This window comes from Pleurodeles waltl, chromosome 9, assembly GCF_031143425.1.
Source record: "Pleurodeles waltl isolate 20211129_DDA chromosome 9, aPleWal1.hap1.20221129, whole genome shotgun sequence".
In the NCBI taxonomy this organism is placed as follows: Eukaryota; Metazoa; Chordata; class Amphibia; order Caudata; family Salamandridae; genus Pleurodeles; species Pleurodeles waltl.
Genome location: NC_090448.1, coordinates 791,779,078 through 791,799,430, shown reverse-complemented (window position 1 = coordinate 791,799,430; position 20,353 = coordinate 791,779,078). Strand labels below are relative to the sequence as shown.

Genomic DNA, 20,353 nt, shown 5'->3' with positions numbered 1-20,353 from the left:
TCAAACTGCATATTCGGTCTAGACTTAGTTAATCTGCTATATCACGTACGACAGAACAGATTTATTTATATATATATATATATATATATATATATATATATATATATATATATATATATACATACATACATACATACATACATACATACATACATACACATACATATATATATATATTGAGTGGCATGTGTAGATGCAGATACACGTGCTATGCATGTCTTTTCCAACATCTAGTGTTGGGCTCGGAGTGTTACAAGTTGTTTTTCTTCGAAGAAGTCTTTTCTGAGTCACGGGATTGAGTGACTCTTGCAATGTGGGAGGGGGAAATTGTGAAGAGCTCTCCTGATGCTTGTGAACATGTGGAGGAATGATAAACAGCACATTGGAAAAGTGGATTGCAGATATGATCCTGACTTTTCATACAGGCTATGGAGAGACGGCCAGTCTTAACTAAAATTTCATTACTTTTTTTTATATTGATTTTTTTTAATTAGGATCTGTAGTTAGAAAAGGAAGTGGGTTTTTCTCACAGACTTAACTCTCTGTGATGTAGTAGAGGCTAAACACACCTTTGCCCTGAGGTTATAGACCGTTAAACTCTGGCCCAATGAACTGTTGGTAAATACAAGTTTTTAAGATTCTATTTGTCTCCACTCGTCCTAGAGTAGTGTCTGTCTACAGTACACAACTTGTATGAGTGCTCTCCTGTATTATTTAGTGCTGATCGATTGTTCTGAGACACTGGTTTACGTTTTAGGGCTGACTTTAGTGAACAGACACTCAGTTCCGCTCTCATGAGGTCCGAATTCAAGCATGTGTGCTGTACAGTAGAGCTTATTTCGTGTCGGATTCAGAGGTGGATGTACAGGAGGTACACAGAGAATGTGTGTGTGCCTATTTGCCGATGAGGAGCTTGCTGAATACTGCAGCAATGTTATAGCGCCCCCTTCATAAAAATATTTTCACTCTTCTTTTAATTAGAGCTGGCTAGACTTTGTGTGTTTCAGACCCACTTTCCCAGATACCTGTAACACTTAGAGTTGGCTGAACAGTGCATATGGCCAAAGTCTCTGTCCTCTTTTTGCTCTCTGATTTGCGGTTTGTTGTTGAGCAGTCTTTCTCTAATACTCTTCCATCTATTCCTCAGAGCTGGCTGTATCTGAAGGGTTCTTATCTGAGGTGTGATAGAAAGATGGAAATGGCCTTCATGGTCTGTGCCATTAACCCTTCAATCGATGTGCATACGGACAGCCTGGAACTTCTGCAGCTTCAGCAGGTGAGATGCGCCATGTATTGCACCCATTCCAAGGCCTACTCTCCGCGCATGACTGGAGACCATTCTTTTCTGTTGTTCCAGAAACTTTTTATCTGACCTAACGCTGCTTCTTTTCTTCCCTATAGAAACTCCTCTGGGTTCTGTATGATCGGAATCACTTGGAAAGGTAAATATCAGAATTTTATTACAGGCGATTTTTTTTTGTATTAATTGATCACTGATGCTACTGTGTTTTCTACAGTTGCCTTCCGTGTTCCCCTGTTTTATGGGTAGTTTGTTTAATAGGTACCCGATGGCACTTGGAAATCTGGCAGATTTGGAGGAGATGGAGCCTACACCAGGCCGACCAGAGCCTCTTGTAATTTACCACAAGGTATAGAATTTTATAAAGTAGTATGTTTTTCTGGGTGAAGCAAGTTCGGGTTGTGGGGGGTGGGGGAGGCTGACAGATTTAGTGTCTAAAGTAGGACATGTGCCCTAACTATGAGCATCTGCTTCAAGGTGCTTCCTGCAGTTTCCCCACAGCTCTTTCTGCTGTTTCATTGTACCCTACAGACACTCATTTCTACCCCTAATCTGCCCCTCGCACTTCTCTGCTCCTGAATTCTATCTCACTTGCCTCCAGCTGTGCCATACAGCTGATGTTTGCACAGATTTGTCCTTCACACCTGACCACTTCGTATTTATGTATCCCTATTTATGGTCACTCTGTTCTCTTCTCTAATAATAACTTTTTTGCCCTATTGCCCCAAGCGTGGCTTCTCCATACCTATCAGTTCTGTCTGCTTGTCTTCTTTGCAGTCCCTATCTCTGGCTTCACCTCACCAGGCCTATCTTCTAAAGCCTTCCTTTAGTCTGGTCTCCTTGTGCTTCAGGTCCCTGTTACTCATTACGGCCAGCTTCCTGCCCCAGTCTCAACTGTTTCTCACACACATTCTCCATTTTTGCTTGTTCATCTCTCTCTCTCTCTCTCTCTCTCTCTCTCTCTCTCTCTCTCTCTCTCTCTCTCTCTCTCTCTCTCTCTCTCTCTCCCCCCCTCCCCCTCCCCCTCCCCCTCCCCCTCCCCCTCCCCCTCCCCTGACTGCATTTACCATGGACCCCACCACGGGCCTCGTCCTAGTATTCTGACCCATTCATGATCTCGCCTGCCTCTCACTCAGCAGTACTATTGGCTTGTCGCTTGCTTGCAGGCAGTCGACGCCGCAAAGAGATATTACAACAACGAGCACATCTATCCATACATCTACTTGGCAGGATACCACTGCCGCAACAAGAATGTGAAGGAGGCACTGGAAGCCTGGGCTGGCACTGCAGCGGTGATTCGAGAGTGAGTACTCTGTTAATTTCCATCTTCCTTTCTCTCTTCTGTGTGGTCTCTATTCAGGAATTTGAAGTATATATTCAAGCACTGAAAAAAACATAAAATTACCAAACACTGACAGCCGCACCCAAATAATGCTTGTAGTTAATTGTTTTTATTTTGATGCTTATTGTTGTTGGTTGAAATCTATAAAATAATAATCGTAAAAGAGAATAAGACACAATAAAACCAAGCACACATTAAAACACATTTAAAAAGTCCCAACAAGTTAAAAGAAATATATAAATAGCTCTATATATTAAAAATTAATATCCTTGTTCCAGGCCAACACACCCTTTAAAAATGAGAGCTGCCATTGCCACCGCCTCAGAATTTAACAATTGTAGGAACAGGAAGGCTGGCATAAACTGTCGAAAGCCCCTGGCCTTCAGGATTGCCACCAGAAAACGACATCCTAAAAGGCCTTAATTACTACAGAAGAGGACAAAGTGCTCCAAGGTCTGCGTGGAGCAACCATCACAGGGGCATCCCAAAATCATATTTGGGTCATACTGACCGGGTATAAAGCATATGTAATCTTGAATTGAGCCCAACCGAAACATAGTTAAAAGAGATCTGTCCCAAGGGCGCCTAACATAACTAAGATAGGGTTCAGGGCCAGCCACCATTTTCAAAAGCAGGTGAGGGCGGATAGCTGGTTCCCTTGCATGGGTCAAGAAAGACTCCTTAATTACCTTTCTGTCTCTCTTGCTGATACACCTTGGCATGTTAAACATTTCAGAACAAACTGAATGGGTGACAGAATGAATATACCTTAGCTATGGGCTCTAAAGCCCGTACACAAACACACACACACACACACACCCAAGGCAGCCTTCTATAATGTCCTTGTTCAGGACCGTGGAGTCCCCGCTCCACACTGAAATCCATAATAGCAGTGGGGCTAGTTTCACATGGTCCTCTACAAAATCCAAGCCCAGTTTTTCATAAGCAAAGAACGTCGAACTGGAAAGCCCCATACCCAGCAATCTTCTACAAAAACGGTTCTCCTCAATTTGTAGGGCTCTGTTATTGCTAACTCCCCACCCACCCTTCCCCCTAATCACCCACCCACCCAAACAGCAGCTCCGTAAGTCAGGAAGACACTCCATTTTATATATCTGCAATAGCGGAAGAACTGATTTGCTTCTGATGGTGTGCGCAAATTTAAACAAAGTGCCACACTCCTGGCTAAAACGGGTACATTGGTTTCAAAAGACAAGGTCGCCAGTTGCCACATTGGTCAAATGTAACTCCCAAATAGGAGAAAGATGCCACCCTTCTAATGGCCTTACCCTTAATGGTTATGGGTCTCGTTTTAAGGGTCTGTTTCCCGCACACTATGTAATGAGTTTTTGAGATATTCGTGTCCAACCTCAGCTCGTCCATGAAATTAACAAATGAATCGATGAGCACTTTAATGCCATTTGTGTGAGACAGCAGAACTGCATTGTTTGGATACAACAGAGAGGAGACAAAGGCGGACTTACTTTAGGCAGGTTTTGCCGTTAACAGTCAGCTGGTGATATATAAATTGAAATACTTAAGTAAGCTGAGAAATCTGACCTCAAGGGTTGATAAAATCTTGAAAAAGAACATCCATCTGACACCCGGGATTCCTAACTGAGTTATAAAAATTTATTAGAAAAAAGGGAAACTCACTGGTTGCTACCAAGCCAGAGAATATGGATCCCAGTGTGATTATAAGAAAGAGGAATAATTTGAAGAGATGCGGACCATTATAGCCAGGCCCCCTCAAGCTTTGCTACCAATGATTGGCGTTGCTACGGTATGGAAGCATTTGAAGCCCTCTCATGTGATCTGTTCTTGGCTCCACGTCTCCTGCAGCATCACCACATCACATTTTGTGATCATATTTAGCCATTCTGGATCCGGACACTGTCCTTACCCTCCGCTATGTTCCAGCAAAGAATCTTCAGAGTTAGATGTAAAAATTATATTGGCCCAGCCTCCTCTGTCAACTGCGGGGGAACAGGTAAAAAGGGCTCACTCACTAAAGGTTCTTACGACACTGCATTTAGGACCTGTAGTTAATCATTTAGATCTAATGTTGACAAAGGGAAGAATCTGTTGTATAGAGACCCATGGGAGCACTGTAGGGGCTGCACTCTCTCAGAATCACAGACTTGGGGCCTGGGACACAAGTGACTATAGAAGTAGCCAAGCAGGTGGATTCTGGCACTCTGCCGGGGGCATTTTAGCACAACAAACAAGACACCGGGAAAGAGAGCGTGTCTTACAATTAATAACTATGGAATCCAGTTTATGGTCTTCTCAGCAGGGCCCACCCACTCCCTCCGACGGCCCTCGTTCTTCGCAATTTACTGTCGGATTGACTGAGGAGCCTCCTTGGCTGGCGCAATTGGTTGTATAACTGACAGTGTAGTTAACTGGGGCGGACTGCAAGGGAAGCGACAACCTGATGATCGGGTTGCTCAGTGCAGGAAGTGCAGCATCTCCCAATAGGAGCAAGACTTGATGCACTAACTGCAGGGGTGATGGAGGGAATACCACTTCTCGCATTACCAGAGTGGATTGAGGATATAGATTTCAATCCAGGAAGGACAGTCTCTCCAACAGTGGCAACAAACTTTGTGCAATAAGGTCTTTGGTTTTGGCAGCAACACGATCCCAAGCAGACAAGTCCCATATACCGGTATGACCATGGAAGAGTCCAAATTACTCGCAGGGTGAGTTTGGCACTTGTACACCCCGGTCGATTTTGTTGACACTTTTTCTTGGCGTGGGACAGGCAGACACTGTTATTGTGAACATGAGGCAAATTGCAATATGACAACTGATTCTTGGCCAAGGGAATCGGACTGGAGGGTGTAAATCTACCATCCAAGTCTATTTGAACTTGAGCGATGATCTTCCCTGATGGGTCCAATTGGGGGACCAACAGGGCTCCAGGACCACCCTCTATCCCCAAGGAAATCCTGCGCTCCGACTTATAGTTAGTGTTGTCTGGTTAGCGAGCTGAAAAGTCTGTAACGAGGCCCGTTACTTAAAATAATTTGAAGGTGGGGGATAAATTGTAAATGAAAGTTATGACTGACTTTAGAATTTTTTAAAGTTTTTGTAGTTTAAACTTGGTGTGTATATGTGAAGATAAGTTTTCCTAACTATAACTAATCTTTGACCTTTGTTTTTTTAATTGATTTTTTTTAAATGTTTTTTTTTATTTGTATTAATAATGTGTTTCAAAGTGTAGAGCCAAGTGTTGCAAGTGGAGAATTATATGGAGTGTCGTACAGTGGAGTAGTGTTGCACAGACTGGAGTATTGTGAATTGGAATACAGAGGAATAGGGTAAAGTGTTGTTGCATATCGTACAGTGTAGTAAATTGTTATAAAGTGTAGTGGCTTGGTGTCTCGTTTAGTGGAGTCAAGTATTGTAGACTGGAGAAGCAAGTTGTACAGTGGAATGGTGTGTCGAACAGTAGAGGTGGAGTGGATTAGAGAATTTGAGTGGAGTAGGGTGAAGTAGAATGTCATGGAGTGGAGCATCATCAAATGGAGTGCCGTAGAGTACAGTGGAGGGAGGAGAGTGGAGTACCATGTCATATAGTGGAGTGGTGTATCCTTGAAAGAAGTTGAGTGGCTTGTCAACTGTCATACAGTGTAGTACAGTGGCATGGAGTGGAGTTGCACACAGTGGCATAGTGTTGGACAGTGTTGGACAGTGGTGTAGAGTAGAATGAGTACAGTGGAGTGTAGTACACTGGAGTGGGGAGTGTAGAGTGGAGTAAAGTGTCATAGAAGGGAGTGCACTAGAGTGGAGTGGCATAGCATACAGTTGAGTAAAGTGTCATTGGAGTGCTGTGTTGTACATTAGAGTATAGTGTGGTGTCTTACAGTATTGAAAAGTGATGTAGACTACATTAGAGTGGCATACAATCTTGTTGATTTTTGTCGAATGGTGTGCAGTACAGTTTTGTGGAATGTGGTACAGTGGATTGGCATACAGTGTTATAGAGTACAATGGCATTGAGTGGCGTACAGTGGAGTAGTTCAATAGAGTACTGTGTCAGTAGAGTGAAGTAAGGTAGGGTGCAGTGGAATACAAAGAGTTGCGGACATTGTTGTATAGTGGACTAGAGTATGGTAGAGTGTTGAATAGTGGGATACAATATAGTACAGTATTGTACAGTGTAGTGAAGGGTTATGGACATGAGTAAAGTGTCAGAGTGGCATGCAGTGTAGAAGAGTGTTGTGGAGTTGCATAGAGAACAGTAGTGTGTGAAACATTGGAGCTGCGTTGAGTGGATTGTTGTAACGTGGAGTGAGGTACATTTTTGTACAGTAGAGTGGTGTAAAGTAGTGTGGAGTACAGTACAATAGAATGTATTGGTATGTCGTTGAGGAGAGTGGCGTGGGTTATACTGGCGTAGCGTAGGTCGTAAATTGGAGTGGGGTGCTTGTGGAGTGGGGTGCTTGTGGAGTGGGGTGCTTGTGGAGTGGGGTGCTGTATATAAAAGTGTTGTATAGAGTGTTTGGACATTGCAGTGTACGGCCAAAGAGTACAGCATAGGTTTGGAAAGTGGACTGGGTTTAGACAGTGGATTGTACAGGGATTGAGTGGAGTAGAATGTAGAGTCATGAAGTATGGTAGACTTTTATAGAGTTGAGTTATATAGAGTGGAGGACAGTTTCATACAATGTGGCAGCATCGAGTGGAGTGGAGTATACGGGAGTGGCGTAGAGTGGATTACCGTAAAGTGGAGTACCATACAGTATAATACTATACTGTGCAGTGTAGAAGAGTGGAGTGACATAGAGTGGAGTAGGGTACAGTGGATTAACGTAAAGTGGAGTAGCTTATACTGAAGTGGCATAGAGTTCAGGAAACATATATATTGGAGTGGCTTCTCATACAGTAGAGTGGAGTGCTGTCACACAGTGTTGGAAACTGTCGTAGACTGATATACAATAGAGTTTATGGGCATAGAGGTGAGTGCAAATTTGGACAATGGATTGTACAGTTATAGAGTGGAGAACAGTGGCGTAGAGTTTTATAGAGTGGAGTTACATAGAGTGGCGGAGAGTACACCTAAGTGGAGTAGCCTACTTTGGAGTAGCTTAGACTGGAGCAACATAGAGTGGAATAAAATATTGTGTAGTAGTGTACAGTGGAGTGGCATATAGTGAAGTTGTTTAGACTCGAGTTGGGGTATTGTGGGATGTGGTAGATTGTAATAGCATACAGTGGAATACCATAGGGTAGAGGAGCAAAGACTGAAATTGCGTGCAATGTAATAGTATAGAGTGGATACAGTGGAATAGCATAGAGTGGAGTGGCATAGAGTGAAATAAAATAGAGTAGAATATTGTGGAGTGGCCTACAGTGGAGTGGTGTAGACTGGAATCAGGTAAAGTGAAATAGGATATAGTGGAGTGACGTAGAGAGGAGTGGTGTCCAGTGGACAGACGTAGAATAGAGTGGTGTACACTGGAGTGGCATAGAGTGGGGTGGTATATAGTGGAGTGGCATACAGTGGAATAGCGTATAAATGTACAGTGCAGTTGTGTCCAGTGAAGTAGAGAAGACTGAAATGCCGTACATTGGAATGGGGTAGAATATAAAGGCATACAGTGGAGTGGCATGGAGTGGAGTGGAGTGGCGTAGAGTGAAGAGGAATAGCATAGAGGGAAGTTGTAGGAAGTTGGCTCTGTATGTGCTATTTCAAAGTAAGGAATAGCATGCACAGAGTCCAAGGGTTCCCCTTAGAGGTAAAATAGTGGTAAAAATAGATAATACTAATGCTCTATTTTGTGGTAGTGTGGTCGAGCAGTAGGCTTATCCAAGGAGTAGTGTTAAGCATTTGTTGTACATACACATAGACAATAAATGAGGTACACACACTCAGAGACAAATCCAGCCAATAGGTTTTGTTATAGAAAAATATATTTTCTTAGTTTATTTTAAGAACCACAGGTTCAAATTTAACATGTAATATCTTGTTTGAAAGGTATTGCAGGTAAGTACATTAGGAACTTTGAATCATTTCAATTGCATGTATACTTTTCAAGTTATTCACAAATAGCTATTTCAAAAGTGGACACTTAGTGCAATTTTCACAGTTCCTGGGGGAGGTAAGTTTTTGTTAGTTTTACCAGGTAAGTAAGACACTTACAGGGTTCAGTTCTTGGTCCAAGGTAGCCCACCGTTGGGGGTTCAGAGCAACCCCAAAGTTACCACACCAGCAGCTCAGGGCCGGTCAGGTGCAGAGTTCAAAGTGGTGCCCAAAACGCATAGGCTAGAATGGAGAGAAGGGGGTGCCCCGGTTCCGGTCTGCTTGCAGGTAAGTACCCGCGTCTTCGGAGGGCAGACCAGGGGGGTTTTGTAGGGCACCGGGGGGGACACAAGCCCACACAGAAATTTCACCCTCAGCGGCGCGGGGGCGGCCGGGTGCAGTGTTAGAACAAGCGTCGGGTTCGCAATGTAAGTCAATGAGAGATCAAGGGATCTCTTCAGCGCTGCAGGCAGGCAAGGGGGGGCTTCCTCGGGGAAACCTCCACTTGGGTAAGGGAGAGGGACTCCTGGGGGTCACTTCTGCAGTGAAAGTCCGGTCCTTCAGGTCCTGGGGGCTGCGGGTGCAGGGTCTTTTCCAGGCGTCGGGACTTAGGTTTCAGAGAGTCGCGGTCAGGGGAAGCCTCGGGATTCCCTCTGCAGGCGGCGCTGTGGGGGCTCAGGGGGGACAGGTTTTGGTACTCAGTCGTAGAGTAGTCCGGGGGTCCTCCCTGAGGTGTTGGTTCTCCACCAGCCGAGTCGGGGTCGCCGGGTGCAGTGTTGCAAGTCTCTCGCTTCTTGCGGGGAGTTGCAGGGTTCTTTAAAGCTGCTTCTTGAAACAAAGTTGCAGTCTTTTTGGAGCAGGTCCGCTGTCCTCGGGAGTTTCTTGTCGTCGTCGAAGCAGGGCAGTCCTCAGAGGATTCAGAGGTCGCTGGTCCCTTTGGAAGGCGTTGCTGGAGCAGGGTTCTTTGGAAGGCAGGAGACAGGCCGGTGAGTTTCTGGAGCCAAGGCAGTTGTTGTCTTCTGGTCTTCCTCTGCAGGGGTTTTCAGCTAGGCAGTCCTTCTTCTTGTTGTTGCAGGAATCTGATTTTCTAGGGTTCAGGGTAGCCCTTAAATACTAAATTTAAGGGCGTGTTTAGGTCTGGGGGGTTAGTAGCCAATGGCTACTAGCCCTGAGGGTGGGTACACCCTCTTTGTGCCTCCTCCCAAGGGGAGGGGGTCACAATCCTAACCCTATTGGGGGAATCCTCCATCTGCAAGATGGAGGATTTCTAAAAGTTAGTCACCTCAGCTCAGGACACCTTAGGGGCTGTCCTGACTGGCCAGTGACTCCTCCTTGTTGCTTTCTTTGTTCCCTCCAGCCTTGCCGCCAAAAGTGGGGGCCGTGGCCGGAGGGGGCGGGCAACTCCACTAAGCTGGAGTGCCCTGCTGGGCTGTGACAAAGGGGTGAGCCTTTGAGGCTCACCGCCAGGTGTTACAGCTCCTGCCTGGGGGAGGTGTTAGCATCTCCACCCAGTGCAGGCTTTGTTACTGGCCTCAGAGTGACAAAGGCACTCTCCCCATGGGGCCAGCAACATGTCTCTAGTGTGGCAGGCTGCTGGAACCAGTCAGCCTACACAGATAGTTGGTTAAGTTTCAGGGGGCACCTCTAAGGTGCCCTCTGTGGTGTATTTTACAATAAAATGTACACTGGCATCAGTGTGCATTTATTGTGCTGAGAAGTTTGATACCAAACTTCCCAGTTTTCAGTGTAGCCATTATGGTGCTGTGGAGTTCGTGTAAAACAGACTCCCAGACCATATACTCTTATGGCTACCCTGCACTTACAATGTCTAAGGTTTTGCTTAGACACTGCAGGGGCACAGTGCTCATGCACTGGTACCCTCACCTATGGTATAGTGCACCCTGCCTTAGGGCTGTAAGGCCTGCTAGAGGGGTGTCTTACCTATACTGCATAGGCAGTGAGAGGCTGGCATGGCACCCTGAGGGGAGTGCCATGTCGACTTACTCATTTTGTTTTCACTAGCACACACAAGCTGGCAAGCAGTGGGTCTGTGCTGAGTGAGGGGTCTCTAGGGTGGCATAAGACATGCTGCAGCCCTTAGAGACCTTCCCTGGCATCAGGGCCCTTGGTTCCAGAGGTACCAGTTACAAGGGACTTATCTGGATGCCAGGGTGTGCCAATTGTGGAATCAATGGTACATTTTAGGTGAAAGAACACTGGTGCTGGGGCCTGGTTAGCAGGGTCCCAGCACACTTCTCAGTCAAGTCAGCATCAGTATCAGGCAAAAAGTGGGGGGTAACTGCAACAGGGAGCCATTTCTTTACAGAAGTGGCATACAGTGAAATGGCGTAGAGTGGCGTGGCATACAGTGGAGTAGCATATAGTGAAATGGCATACACTGAAGAAGTATAAAGTGAATATGTGTACAGTGTACTAGCTTAGAGTGGAGTGGCGTAGAGTGAAGTGGCATAGTTTATAGTGGAGTAGCCTGGAGTGCATTGGCATATAATGGAGTCGTGTAGACCTGAGTGGCGTACAGTGGCATGGGGTAGAGCATAATAGCATACAGTGGAGTGCTGTACATTGGAGTTGGGTTCAGTTGAATAGCGTAGAATGAAGTGGTTTAAAGTGGAGTGCCATACACTGGATTGACGTAGAGGTGAGTGGCAAACAGTAGAGTAGAGTAGAGTAGAGTGGAGTGGCGTAGAATGGAATAGCATAAAGTGGAGTAGCGTCCAGTGGCGTAACTTCAATGGAGTGGCATTGCTTACAGTGTAATAGTGTACAATGAAGTGGCGTACAGTAAAGTCTCATACGGTGGGGAGGCGTGGAGTGGCTACAGTGGCACACAGGTGTGTATGAATTTAGGAGGAATGTAGATTGTGGTGTGCAGTGTAATGCAAAACAGCAAATTGCACTGGTTTACCAATCATCTCACGGCAACACATGGTGGCCTTGCGTTCTTTTGTTAATCTGACTTAAGTATTGCATTGCTTATGCAACGCCATGAGTGACATAAGGGTACTGCAATCCCGAATTCCAGCTAGGCATTAGTTATCTTTTGGTCCATGATATACCATGATAACTTTGCAGTGTACTCTGGTACATGACAATGACAATTGGGCAGTGGCTGTTTTTTGAGGAAAAAAAAGGCAGCCTCATTGTTTTTACTACACTTTGACTGTGTTCAGTGTTAGGGCCTTACTTATAGGTAAGTAGTAGGTCTCTACCTATTACTACTTTAGAAAGTGCTTTTAGGAAGAGAAATGCATTTTTAAAATATATTTTTTAATATGTATATGGTCATGTACCATGGTTGTTTCACAAAATGTAGTGAAATTCCTTGCAAGTACTGCAGTGACAGATGTCCTTAAGTTTGAATGTCTTACAACTTAAAAATACTATCTGATCAAGACTTCTAGCTGCAGATACCTTACCTGTGATTCCTTAGTAGTGAATTCTCCCCAGGCGTCCAGAAGATTTTTCCTGAGCAGTACCCCTGCGCGCCGGTAGGTGGCGTTGATCGGCTCCGTGCTGGGCAGTGTATATAGGTGCCACCCAGGTGCGCCAGTATCAGTTTTTTTTTCTTTCTGCACCAGTCAGCCCTGATCTGAAGAGCGCTGCACCTCTGTCAATTTTTGTCAAGCTTTTTTCAAGGAGTTTTCTCCTGGTGGGTCAAGGATGTCTTCTAGGAAGACTGGATTCAAGCCCTACGGATCCTGTCATTGCGCGATGTCCATGACTGATCTGCACCTTATGTGTCTTTGGAGCACGAACACGACCTGTAGTCATGCTCAGAGTACTGGGCCATGTATCCGAAGGTTTGATGGAGGCCTGGCATGCAACTTCGTGCTAGTCGAGGTCTTGGCTGTGAGGAAGTGCCTGGGACCGGTTTTGGAGTCAGAAGTCGTCGGCCTCCCTCTCCAAGTCCTCGGGGATGGTTTGGTAAGTTGAGGACTAGAAAAAATCCAAGAAGTCGCTCTTCTTCGCCATAGCTGGCGGCCAACGAGACGAGGGAGCATCAACGCTCTAGGCCTCGTTCTAAAGAATCTGTGCCTGGGACGACTCCACCCCTTCCTAAGTTCCCGGGAGCCGGAGCAACCCCTGACGAACTATGAGATTTACATGAGGCCATGCTCCTCATTTTTGGGCAGCCCGACCTTTCTGGATTGCCTTAGGGCCTCAGGTGTTCTAAAGGGGGGCCCCATCGGGTTCCGGGACAATGGCGAGGGGCTCCCAGGGATCCAATCCTGATCTGGATCTGCCCTGGTCGTACCACCTTGACCTTCCCTGACACTGGTCCCAACACTCCCAGTGCTGTACATGCCCATGGGAGGGCACTGACCACATTGTAATTCCAGACTCCGATGCAGAGTCGGATGGGCATCACACCACTCTGGCACTGGCAGTATCTTGCCTCTTCAGTCAGATCCTGAGCTCAATTTCTCTGGGGTAGGCCTCGAGGATGAATGGGAGGGGTTGCTGGACCTTTAACAATACCAGCCTTATGAATCTGAAATGGACTGGCGTGAAGACTTGGGTGGAGCCAGAGGACTGGACACTTCTCCAGATACAGGCATTACTTCTCCCTCTACCGTGGCTGTGGAAGGGGGAGCGTCTTACACTGTGGTGGTGAAGAGGTCGGCTGAGTTCTTGGACCTTCAACTGCTCTCAGTGGCCATCAAAACGAATCTCTTGACTGTGGTCCTGCAGAACCCCTGCTCCCATTCACCGATGCCCTCACTCACTTCCTACTGGGTACCTGGTCGAAACCTAGCACAGGGGCACCTTCTGCCATCGCCCTGCCCTTGTGGACCCAAGTTTCTTGGCGCAACACCCCACCCCTGAGAGCTTGTTGGTCCAAGCCTCTGCCTCCCAAGGCACATCCCTGATAGGGATTCCAAAAGGTGGCTTCATTTGGAAAGATGTTTTCTTACGCCAGCCTTGCTTCATGGTCCGTGAACACTGCATGCCTTTTGGGACATTATTCCCTCATGCTGTGGGATACGATTGTGCAAGTGTTGCCACAGGTCCCGGTGGAGGTCCAGGATGCCTTCTCTCAGAGTGTTGCCGATGGGAGAGAGGCAGCAAAGTTCACATTTCATTGTGGACTTGACATGACCGACTTGCCAGGTAGAATGGTTTTTACGACAGTGGCCCTGAGGCGCCACGGCTGGCGGGGGATGTTTGGCTTTCAGGGTATATCCAGGCTTCGTTGATGGACATGCTCTTACATGTCACTCATTTCTTTGGAGACCATGCGGGCTCAGCGTTCAAGCGATGTATATGAATTCACGGGCAGCTGTAGGAAAGTGCCCCTTTTTGACACGGTCACCCCCACTTTTTGCCTTCCAATTAATGCGATTTGGACTGAAAGTGCACTGGTTCCCGCTGTCCAGATCTTTCTCTAAAGCTGTGCAATGGTTCCCCAATTGGCAATATCTTAGGCAACCTTGTAAGTCCCCAGTAAATGGTACCTCAGGTACCTAGGGCATGGGTACCAAAGAGGTCACCCTCTAGGACCACTCACTTAGCACATGCACACTGCCATTTCAGGTTGCGTAACTTGGTGTAGCTAAAAGTGAAAACACGACGTGAAGCACAGCGTGTGTGCCATGTCCACTAACGCTTCATGCAGTATATTTGTCACCCCTACAGTAGCCTTACAGCCCTAAGGCAGGGTGCATTATATTACATGTGAGGACATATCTGCACGAACAGATGTACCACTGCTATGACTGTCGATTCTTAGGCATGGTGAGTGAACAGAGAAGCCATTTGAAGCACAAGTGCTGGACACTGGTCAATATCAGTTTCCCAGCTACATGATGGCTTCACTGAAAATAGGGATGTTTGGTATCAAACATCTCGCATTAATAAACCCTCACTGATGCCAGTGATCAGTTTATTATTACAAGCACACAGAGGGCACCTTAGAGGTGCCCCTGAAAACCTGCCGTCCACCTGTTTTCTGGCTAACTAGTTTAACTAGCCTGCTACCACCAGACCCCCCCCCCCCCCCCCCAACAGGATTACCTGGAAATCTGCATTCCAAGGGCAGGAGCTTTAAAGACGCCCCCTACCCTTGGTATGTGGATCTGGCTTCCCTCAAAGGAGAGAATGCTGACCCCCCCCGGGCCCATTTGGCACCTGGAGAGGCAGGAAAATTTGTAGCAAGAGGTGTGCCCACCTTTCAGGTCAGTCCCACCCCTAAAACCAGCTGCCTGATGTGGAGACAACTTTTGAAAGTCTGCCATTAGGTGTTGGCAGAACTAGGAGCTCTGGAAAAGTGTTATACCCGCCAACCTCAAGAAGTGGTCATATAGGGGGCGTAGTGACCCCAGGGGTACCATTGGCTTCTACCCTACACTCCCCTAATCCCCCCTAAATTCAGTATGTAGGGGAGTCCCTGGCACCAGGAAATCAGATTCTGCTGACCTGAAGAAGGGCACTCCAGAGACTCACAAGGCAAGAACTGAAGACCAGTGACTGACTTGGCACCAACCCTGCTAGCCTGCCTGCTGACTTTGACAGTTGTGAAAAAGACGCCTTGTCCTCCAGCTGCTGAAACTTCCAAAAGCCTGGAGAGACTGCCAGCCTTCACCCCAGCACAAGGAAATCCTGTGGAGTAGCGGAGCTGCTTCCCTGCATCCCTACAAGTACCCACTAAACACTGAAGAGGACTCTGGATTGCCAAAACCTGCTGCCAGATAACACCACAGCACCCGTGTCCCCGAGCCCAAGTTTAAGTGGGCCAATGGTGCCAGTGTAACACCCAGCCTCTTCAGAGACCAAGTCCTTCATGGGTTTCCGGACTACGACCTTCACACCAATCCTTGCAGCCTCTTTGTGCAGGTCCCCCTCAACCGCAACCACCTCCTTTGATAGCAATGCGACGGTCCACTGTACCTCTGCACTTGGATGCCCCGGACCGAGGAGAAGACGACCACTGATGTCCCTACATCCCCGAGGCTCGTGAGACCTGAGCCCACTTGTTTGTTTATCTGGATTAGACCCCCATGCTGTAGTCTGTTTGTGCGGGACCTCTCCACTGCCACTGGTGATGGAAAGCGGACGGTCCAGGAATCCTCTGCACCGAACGCCCCGTACCGAGGAGAAGAGGACCACTGGTGTCCCTATGTCCCCAAGCCTCGAAATAACTGAGCTCATTTGGTGGTTCACCCAGATTGGTTCCCCAGTCTTCACCTGCAGCATCTTTTTGACTGGACCAATCCTCATTGGCTTAACCAAGGCACCCGACACTGAACTGACCACTGCACCCGACTGCCACATGCTGCCCGAGGTGACCTTTTGGTGTGACCTAGGACCCTGCCAAAAGATGAGTCCTGTAAGTTGCTGTAGAGTACCTGCTTGGGGTATATGTTTTCTCTCCTATAGGGTAACATTGCAGCGTCAGAAAATTGAAGTGTGTCCACTTTTCAAACCTGTAAAAATTGCTACTGCAAAACGTACCTTCCTGATGATATTGATTCTGGTGCCTAAACATTCATAAAGATAATTGTTATTTTTGGAAATTGGTGTAGATCTCCTTCTTGAGTTGTGTCTCATTTTATTGAGTATGTGCCTATGGTAAATGTCTAACACTCCTCTCCGATAAGCCTACGGCTGCTCAACCACATTACCCCCTAATAGAGCACCTTGAGATTGCTAGAGCAAGCCCCTGTCCACTAGTAATGGATCCCCTGGACTCTTTGCACTGCACATCTCATTTTGATATACTATATAAAGAGCCAGATTCCTACAGTGGTGGTGCTGCAGTGGGACACAAGACATGACGTTTGCTCTACTACTCGGTTAATAAGTGATTTTACTAAGGAATCCAAAATTGTCTTTCGTTAGGATTTTTTTCCTCCAATTTTGGATTTTTCTAAAATGTTTTTAAAATGTACTGTTAAGGCCTTGTGTTAAGTCCCCAAGTCCAAGCTGTTTAGAATTTTAAAATACTTTAGTTAGGCCCTTTAGAAATATAATTAGATTTTTAAAAAGTTTTTAAAAAGGTTTCAACTACTTTAAAAACCATGACTGAGACAGCAGGTCCATCCCAGGAGCTCAACCTAAGCCCCTACCAAAACCTTAAGTTGGCCCAACTTAAGGGCCTCTGCCAAGCCTGGAAACTTGTTATGGGGTATCAACCAACAAAATGTCATCTGCAGCAGCTGCTTGCAGAAAATGATAAAGCCATGGCAAGCAAAGAAGCCCCTCATGAGGATAAGGATCAGGAGGATTTAGAAGAGGATGATGAATTCCTCACCAACTCCACTGACAGTAACACCCCTGGGAGCACTTCTGATAGTACCCCAGGAGAGGGAGACAGCGAAGATGATGATCTCCAGAAACTAGCTAAAAGGATATAATTAGAGGCTAATCTCTTATCTATAGAGTAAGAAAGAACTTTGATGGGCCTAGGACCCATCTCTGGTGGCAGCGCAATTTTAAAGAGGAAGAAAGAATAAGCGTTTGACCCTAACATCCCCAAAGGGATTGTCCCCAAATATGCAGAAAGTGATATCACCAAGTGGTTTACAGCCTTTGAGAGGGCCTGCAAAATGAGGAAACTCAACCAAAGGCTTTCTACTCTGGGAGCTGTTTTCAGTAAGGTGTGGCATAGGCTCCTGACACTGAATGGGGCAGATGCTGAATTCTATGACCGAGTGAAGGTTACACTGATTGAGAGATTTGGACTCACAGCTGAGGAATACGGGTTCAGGGAGACCAGAAAAACCTCTAGTCAATCCTGGGTAAATTTTGTTGAGTTCTCAGTCTAAATACTGGGAAGCTGGTTAAAAGGGAACCAGGTGCAAGACTATGATGGACTTTATAGTCTTATTATGAAAGAGCACCTGTTAAGTAACTGTATTTCTGAAAAATTGCATCAATACCTGGTAGACCTAGGTCCAATTTCTGCCCAATAATTGGAAAGAAGACAGACCACTGGGTCAAGACTAGGGTATCCAAAACAACTCATGGTGACTGTGACGAAAAGAAAGGGGTTGCTAACATCCTCGCGCCCCCAATATGGGAAGCTGGTGACCTGTCGAAAGATAAAAACAGAGAGTCTTCTAAAGGTCCCTGTTCTGCAGGGTGCTCTTTGAGGCAAGATACAGACCAAGGTTGGGTACTAGGGTTTGAACTGAGATCCCAAGAAGACTTGGTGCTTGTAGGAAAGTACCCTCTTTCTTGGCATGGTTACCCCCATTTTCTGCCTGTTAGTCTATGTGTTTGACTGTGTCCACTGGGATCCTGCAGACCAGGACCCCAGTGGTTATGCTCTCTTAAAGCTTGGTAACTGTACCTTTTTCTCCCCACATTTGGCATACTGGTACCCCCATGAAATCCCTAGTATATGGTACCCAGGGCATTGGGTTACCAGAGGATCCTCATGGGCTTCCGCATGTATTATGCCACCCATGGGGAGCCCATGCAAAGTGTTTAGCAGGCCTGCCATTGCATCCTGCGTGAAAGGGTGCATGCACTTGTTTTTCACTACAGTTCACTGCACCAGGTCACTGTAAGTCACCACTATGACAGGCCCTCTCAGCCCAGAGGGCAGGGTGCAGGTACCTGTGTGTGAGGGCACCCCTGTACTAGCAGAGATGCTCCCTCGAACTCCAACTCCATTTTCCTGAACTTCGTGAGTGCGTGAACGCACTTTTATGCATGTACTGGACATAGGTCACGACCTATGTCCAGCTACATAATGGTAACTCTGAACCTGGGCATGTTTGGTATCAAACATGTCGGAATCATACCCCAATACTATTGCAAGTATTGGAAGTATGATTCAATGCACCCTGGGAGGCACCTTAAAGGACCCCCAGCATTGCTACCAGCAATCATCTAGGGTTTTCCGGGCAGCCCAAGCTGCTGCCACCCCGCAGACAGGTTTCTGCCTTCCTGCTGCTTGATCAAGCTCAAGAAGGCAGAACAAAGGCTTTCCTTTGGGAGAAGGAAGTAACACTGTAGGAAGTTGGCTCTGTATGTGCTATTTCAAAGTAAGGAATAGCATGCACAGAGTCCAAGGGTTCCCCTTAGAGGTAAAATAGTGGTAAAAATAGATAATACTAATGCTCTATTTTGTGGTAGTGTGGTCGAGCAGTAGGCTTATCCAAGGAGTAGTGTTAAGCATTTGTTGTACATACACATAGACAATAAATGAGGTACACACACTCAGAGACAAATCCAGCCAATAGGTTTTTGTATAGAAAAATATCTTTTCTTAGTTTATTTTAAGAACCACAGGTTCAAATTCCACATGTAATATCTCATTCGAAAGGTATTGCAGGTAAGTACTTTAGGAACTTCAAATCATCAAAATTGCATGTATACTTTTCAAGTTATTCACAAATAGCTGTTTTAAAAGTGGACACTTAGTGCAATTTTCACAGTTCCTAGGGGAGGTAAGTATTTGTTAGTTTTACCAGGTAAGTAAGACACTTACAGGGTTCAGTTCTTGGTCCAAGGTAGCCCACCGTTGGGGGTTCAGAGCAACCCCAAAGTCACCACACCAGCAGCTCAGGGCCGGTCAGGTGCAGAGTTCAAAGTGGTGCCCAAAACACATAGGCTAGAATGGAGAGAAGGGGGTGCCCCGGTTCCGGTCTGCTTGCAGGTAAGTACCCGCGTCTTCGGAGGGCAGACCAGGGGGGTTTTGTAGGGCACCGGGGGGGGACACAAGTCCACACAGAAATTTCACCCTCAGCGGCGCGGGGGCGGCCGGGTGCAGTGTAGAAACAAGCGTCGGGTTTTCAATGTTAGTCTATGAGAGATCTCGGGATCTCTTCAGCGCTGCAGGCAGGCAAGGGGGGGATTCCTCGGGGAAACCTCCACTTGGGCAAGGGAGAGGGACTCCTGGGGGTCACTTCTCCAGTGAAAGTCCGGTCCTTCAGATCCTGGGGGATGCGGGTGCAGGGTCTCTCCCAGGCGTCGGGACTTGGGATTCCAAGAGTCGCGGTCAGGGGAAGCCTCGGGATTCCCTCTGCAGGCGGCGCTGTGGGGGCTCAGGGGGGACAGGTTTTGGTACTCACAGTATCAGAGTAGTCCTGGGGTCCCTCCTGAGGTGTTGGATCGCCACCAGCCGAGTCGGGGTCGCCGGGTGCAGTGTTGCAAGTCTCACGCTTCTTGCGGGGAGCTTGCAGGGTTCTTTAAAGCTGCTGGAAACAAAGTTGCAGCTTTTCTTGGAGCAGGTCCGCTGTCCTCGGGAGTTTCTTGTCTTTTCGAAGCAGGGGCAGTCCTCAGAGGATGTCGAGGTCGCTGGTCCCTTCGGAAGGCGTCGCTGGAGCAGGATCTTTGGAAGGCAGGAGACAGGCCGGTGAGTTTCTGGAGCCAAGGCAGTTGTCGTCTTCTGGTCTTCCGCTGCAGGGGTTTTCAGCTGGGCAGTCCTTCTTCTGGTTGCAGGAATCTAATTTTCTAGGGTTCAGGGTAGCCCTTAAATACTAAATTTAAGGGCGTGTTTAGGTCTGGGGGGTTAGTAGCCAATGGCTACTAGCCCTGAGGGTGGGTACACCCTCTTTGTGCCTCCTCCCAAGGGGAGGGGGTCACAATCCTAACCCTATTGGGGGAATCCTCCATCTGCAAGATGGAGGATTTCTAAAAGTTAGAGTCACCTCAGCTCAGGACACCTTAGGGGCTGTCCTGACTGGCCAGTGACTCCTCCTTGTTATTC

General features: G+C 47.0%; 1 protein-coding gene across 2 annotated transcripts in view; it reads left to right on the top strand.

Annotated features, from left to right (window-relative positions):
• The window catches only part of MEN1 (menin 1), a 215,727-nt gene that overhangs the window by 93,220 nt on the left and 102,154 nt on the right, over positions 1-20,353 (top strand). For both annotated transcript variants that reach the window (XM_069208013.1, XM_069208014.1), the window contains exons 5-8: positions 1,148-1,276; positions 1,402-1,442; positions 1,562-1,649; positions 2,467-2,603. In XM_069208013.1, the coding sequence (XP_069064114.1) occupies positions 1,148-1,276; positions 1,402-1,442; positions 1,562-1,649; positions 2,467-2,603 (395 nt within the window). The remainder of the gene's footprint in view (positions 1-1,147; positions 1,277-1,401; positions 1,443-1,561; positions 1,650-2,466; positions 2,604-20,353) is intronic.